The 5050-nt window shown below is 40.2% G+C and overlaps 1 protein-coding gene across 1 annotated transcript in view; it reads left to right on the top strand.

Moving 5' to 3' along the window:
- The window catches only part of SF3B1 (splicing factor 3b subunit 1), a 43034-nt gene that overhangs the window by 10501 nt on the left and 27483 nt on the right, over nt 1-5050 (top strand). Inside the window, exon 2 of the mRNA XM_023516889.1 lies at nt 4265-4431. Within this exon, the coding sequence (XP_023372657.1) occupies nt 4265-4431 (167 nt within the window). The remainder of the gene's footprint in view (nt 1-4264; nt 4432-5050) is intronic.

The raw sequence follows: 5050 nt of genomic DNA, 5'->3' as shown, positions 1-5050 counted from the left end.
TCATCATTGCCCACTGCAACCTTAAACACCTGGGCTCAAGTGATCCTCCTGCTTCAGCCTCCCAAGTAGCTGGGACTATAGGTGGGTGATACTACATCCAGCTAGTTTTTCTATTTTTGGTAGAGATGAAGTCTTGTTTTGCTCAGGCTAGTCTCCAACTCCTGACCTCCACCAGTCCTCCTATCTTGGCCTCCCAGAGTGCTAGGATTACAGGTATGAGCCACTGTGCCTGGCCCACATTTCCTTTTTATTATGAAATATTTTAACATACAGAAAAGTATAGGACAAATTAGAATGAAAAATATAACCTAATGTTCAGCTTTATCAGTTTTTTGTTTTTTGTTTTTTGTTTTTTTTTTTTAAGACAGAGTCTCTCACCCTGTTGCCCTGGGTAGAGTGCTACAGCATCATAGCTCACAGCCACCTCAAACTCTTAGGCTCAAGTAATCCTCTTTTCTCAGCCTCTCGAGTAGTTGGGATTACAGGAATGGCCATAGCTCCCAGCTATTTTTAGAGAGTGGGCCTGGCTTTTGCTCACTCTTGCTCAGCCTGTTCTTGAACTCCCGAGAGCAATCCGCTTGCCTTCATCTCCCACAGTACTAGGATTACAGGCATGTCATCTAGTTTTTAGTTCTGTAAGTTGCATAACAAGCTGCTGAGTTTTATGGAATCTGGTATCTTAAATTTGTAGCTAGCATAATGTTTGTGTTAATACGCTGCAGTTTACAGTTTGTTACCAAAACCTATTAGCTTTTTGGACTTTTTATCTGTAGTTTCAAGAAGAGACAGAAAACAGTGCCTGATTTGCATATAAATATTTAACTGTACAGCTTGTGGAAATTTAGTAATGAGCTCCCCTCAGAATTAAATAACTACAAACAGCTGCGTAGCCCCAGAAGGCCTTGGACTAGGCAGTTTTACTAAATTTGATTTAATAGTAATCTATCCATGATTTACAGATTTTGTACAAACTAATGCTGTATTTTATGAATCTTTGTAATTAGGAAACTGTTACTAATCAGCATGTACATACAATCAGTAGGTAAAATTCAGTAGATGAAGGTAGTTCCTGAATAAATATGTTACCTAAATTAGGGACTAGTTGCAGAAGAAAGCTGTCTGTGTTAAGCGAGGGGTGGGGGAGATGTTGCACATTATGTATAGTATAATGCAGTTTTTGTGAAACAGTGCTCCTTCTTATTTTTTTAGTTGTCTGTGAGGTAAAGTATAAAATGATGTTCTAAATTGAAAATTTTGGTAGGGGTGGGCTGGGGTTGGAAATGAAGGAATGAAAGACAGGTAAAGTAGTTTCCGGGGGGCATTTGTTAATGAGGTCCACTCCTGGCCTTCTGACATGGAGGTTCTGTCTGAGTATTTGAAGCTTAAATGCTAACAGGTCCACTAGGTGATGTCTAATGTGGGTGGTCATCAGACTACACTGAGAGTATAGAGCAGAGATTGTGGATTATTTGGCTGGCTTGATTGACTCATTTGTTCCATGTCTGAATCCTGATGGGCAGTAGCTTTTGTGGTTCATTAATTTTAAAAAAAAGTTAAAAATAAGAACATGTACCTGTTTGCACCTGAGTTTTTTAAGACTCAGTCGTTTTCGAAAGGAAAAATGAAGTATAAGTCTCCACTCATCCTTTAGCCAGTTTTTCTAGCTACTAAGAGTTTTTTCTGTATTCTTTCAAGAATGAGAGAGTGCTTGAAGAGGAGTGGGAGAGGAATGTAGATTAAAAAAAAATTTTTTTTCCTCAGCCCCTGTGGGTGATTTAATGTTTTAAAAAATTTTTTTGTTGTTGGGGATTCATTGATAAAACTTTTTTAAATATAAAATTAACACATTGACATACTAGGAAAAAAAATTTGCCTTGGGTCCATGGTATTTTATCAGGTCAAGATAGGTGAAGAAATGTGCATCAATATATGCTACACGAGGCCCCTGGCTCAAAACTAGAGTAAGTTAAATACAGCTCACCTGGCAGTTAATGTGTTAAAACTGAAGTAACTGTAGAGGTAATAGTTTTTTAAAAAAGCACAAATGAGATATTTTGGCTGCCTAGCTACCATAATGGTTTTGAGGGAAGAGATGCAGTTAACAGTATCTGTAGAGAGGGTGCTGCTGTGACACACCATAAGAATTAGCAGGCTGGGCGCCCCAGTGGCTCACACCTGTGATTCTAACACTCTGGGAGGCCAAGGCAGAAGGATTGCTTGATCCTTAGGAGTTGGAGACCAGCCTGAGCACGAGTGAGACCTTATCCCTGCAAAGAATAGAAAAAAATTAAAAAGAAAAGAAATTAAAGAGAAAGAAAAAAATTAGCTGGGCATGGTATAGTGTTCTGGTAGTCCCAGTTTCACAAGAGGTTAAGATAGGAGCATCTCTTCAGCCCACAGCACTGTAGCTCAGGCAACAGAGCAAGACTGTGCCTCAAAACAAAACAAACAGTCAAACCAAAAAATAACAACTGAGGTGCTAGGTTAGGCGTTAAACCCATTTCATCATTTTCAGTTCCTTCAAACTGCTCCTGCTCCTTTCTTTTCTTACAGGAAAAAACGGTCCAGCTGTGCCTTGGACTGTACTTTATTTTATTTAATTTTTTTTTTGGAGACAGAGTTTCATATTGTCTCTACCTCAGGTAGAGTGCTCTGGTGTCATAGCTCACAGCAACCTCTACTCTTGCTTCAACCTCCTGAGTAGGAGGGACTACAGGCGCCCATCACAATGCCTGGCTGTTTTTAGAGACAGAGGTCTCACTCTTGTTCAGGCTGGTCTTGAACTTGTGAGCTCAGGCAGTCCACCCGCCTCGGCTTCCCAGGTGCTAGGATTACAGGAATGAGCCGCTGCGCCTGGCCTTGTGGTTTGGACTAAATGATATTATGTGTTTTGCTTGAAACTACGTCCATCTTGAGGAGTTTCAGAGGGTTTTCTCCCTTAGGTGGGTAGTGGGATAGGGGTTGAGCAGTTGAAATTGAATTTACTATTTGAATCTTTATCTTTTGATCCATGCAGCTATTAAACAAGTGCCTAATGTCAAAGGGCTTAATTCATTTAGACAAAGACAGTGGACTCCAAGAATTAAAACAGTATTTCTTAGGCCATAGAAGTTACATGGTGTCAGGAAAGACTAAGAACATTGGAAGACTGGTCTATGTTTTTTATTTTATTTTATTTTATTTTTGGAACAGAATCTCAAGCTGTCAGCCTCTTGGGCTTAGGCAATTCTCTTGCCTCAGCCTCCCAAGTAGCCGGGACTACAGGCACCCGCCACAACGCCTAGCTATTGCAGTTTGGCCGAGGCTGGGTTTGAACCTGACACCCTCTGTATATGGGGCCAGTGCCCTCCTTTGAGCCACAGGCACTGCCCTTGCCCAGCTATTTTTTTTTTTTTTTTTTTGAGTCAGAGCCTCAAGCTGTCCCCCTGGGTAGAGTGACGTGGCATCACAGCTCACAGCAACCTCCAACTCCTGGGCTCAAGCGAGTCTCTTGCCTCCGCCTCCCAAGTAGCTGGGACCACAGGTGCCCACCACAACGCCCAGCTATTTTTTGGTTGCAGCCGTCATTGTTGTTTGGCGGGTCCGGGCTGGGGATTTGAACCCGCCACCTTAGGTGTACGTGGCTGGCGCCTTAGCCGGTTGAGCTATAGGCGCCGAGCCTGCCCAGCTATTTTTAAGTTGTAGTTGTCACTGTTGTTTGGTGGGCCTGGGCTGGATTCGAACCCCCCAGTTCTGTTGTATGTGGCTGGTGCCTTAGCTGCTTAAGCTACAGGCACCAAGCTAGACTGGTCTATGTTTAAGGAAGACCAAAGATAGTGACAACTAAATGCAGTGCCTGATTTTTGATTGAATCATAAATCGAAAAAGAGAATATCGTGGGTGGCACCTGTGGCTCAAAGGAGTAGGATGTCGGCGGAGGTGGCGGGTTCAAACCCGGCCCCGGCCCAAAACTGCAAAAAAAAAAAGAGAATATCTATAAAGGACAACTGGGGAGATTGGAAGCTGGATTTATATATTGTTAGATGATATTGTATTACATTTTAAATGCTTGAGCATGCTAATGCTATTGTAGTTACTTACCCCTTATATTGTGTAGTTATTTTAAACTTTATATATTTTTAAGAATTTTTATCACAATTCAGTTTATTTTCCCATAAATTATTTGTATTTAAGAGAGTGTTTAGATAATATCTAGTAGAGAAATGCGTTGTGTTGAGAGATGTTTAAAAAATGAAATTAAGGTCTGTATTATCTTTTTTTATAGATATTGAAGCACAGATTCGAGAAATTCAAGGCAAGAAGGCAGCTCTTGATGAAGCTCAAGGAGTGGGCCTTGATTCTACAGGTTATTATGACCAGGAAATTTATGGTGGAAGTGACAGCAGATTTGCTGGATACGTGACATCAATTGCAGCAACTGAACTTGAAGATGTAAGTTACAAATTTTGTATAAGAGGCAAGCATTTTTTGTTTTGTTTCTGGATAAGTAATTGCAGGGGGGAGAGGAGAGAGCAAGAATATAGAGGACTCTTATTTGAGATACCTACTTTAATCTGGAGAGAGATTTTTGGGATCTTTTAGATGATAAAACTATCTTGAAGGTGTCTTTCCTCTCCAAGGATTGGAATTCTCACTGGAAGCATTGAGTTCTGAATCTTTATGTTAAAGATACTAAAGACTAATTTGTTGATCCAGCAGAGAGCCTGCAAATCATTAACTGCTGTAAAGCAAACAGTTGTGAAGTTGGCCATTTGTCTTTGTGACTTGATATCTGACTTGGTACTGGTCGGTTTTTTCCTCTTGGTGGCATAATATGAATGGAATTTTTCTTGTTTCTGATAGATATTTATGAGCTTTTATGTTTGTTTTAGTTACTGTGGAAGATGACTGATGTTTCATGGTGTTTTTTATTTTATTACATGCTTATGTTTTATGAGACCAACCCAGACATCCAGATTTGGTGAAATGTTTATCTGTTTTTGTGTGACTCGGTTATATACAAATTTTCTTTTATGTCTATAGATTATCAGATAGGATTTTTTTTTTTTTT

This window comes from Otolemur garnettii, unplaced genomic scaffold (assembly GCF_000181295.1).
Source record: "Otolemur garnettii isolate 467f Iridium unplaced genomic scaffold, OtoGar3 scaffold00100, whole genome shotgun sequence".
NCBI classification, from domain to species: domain Eukaryota; kingdom Metazoa; phylum Chordata; class Mammalia; order Primates; family Galagidae; genus Otolemur; species Otolemur garnettii.
The sequence above is the reverse complement of the archived record's forward strand: the minus strand, read 5'-3'. Positions and strand labels throughout refer to the sequence as shown.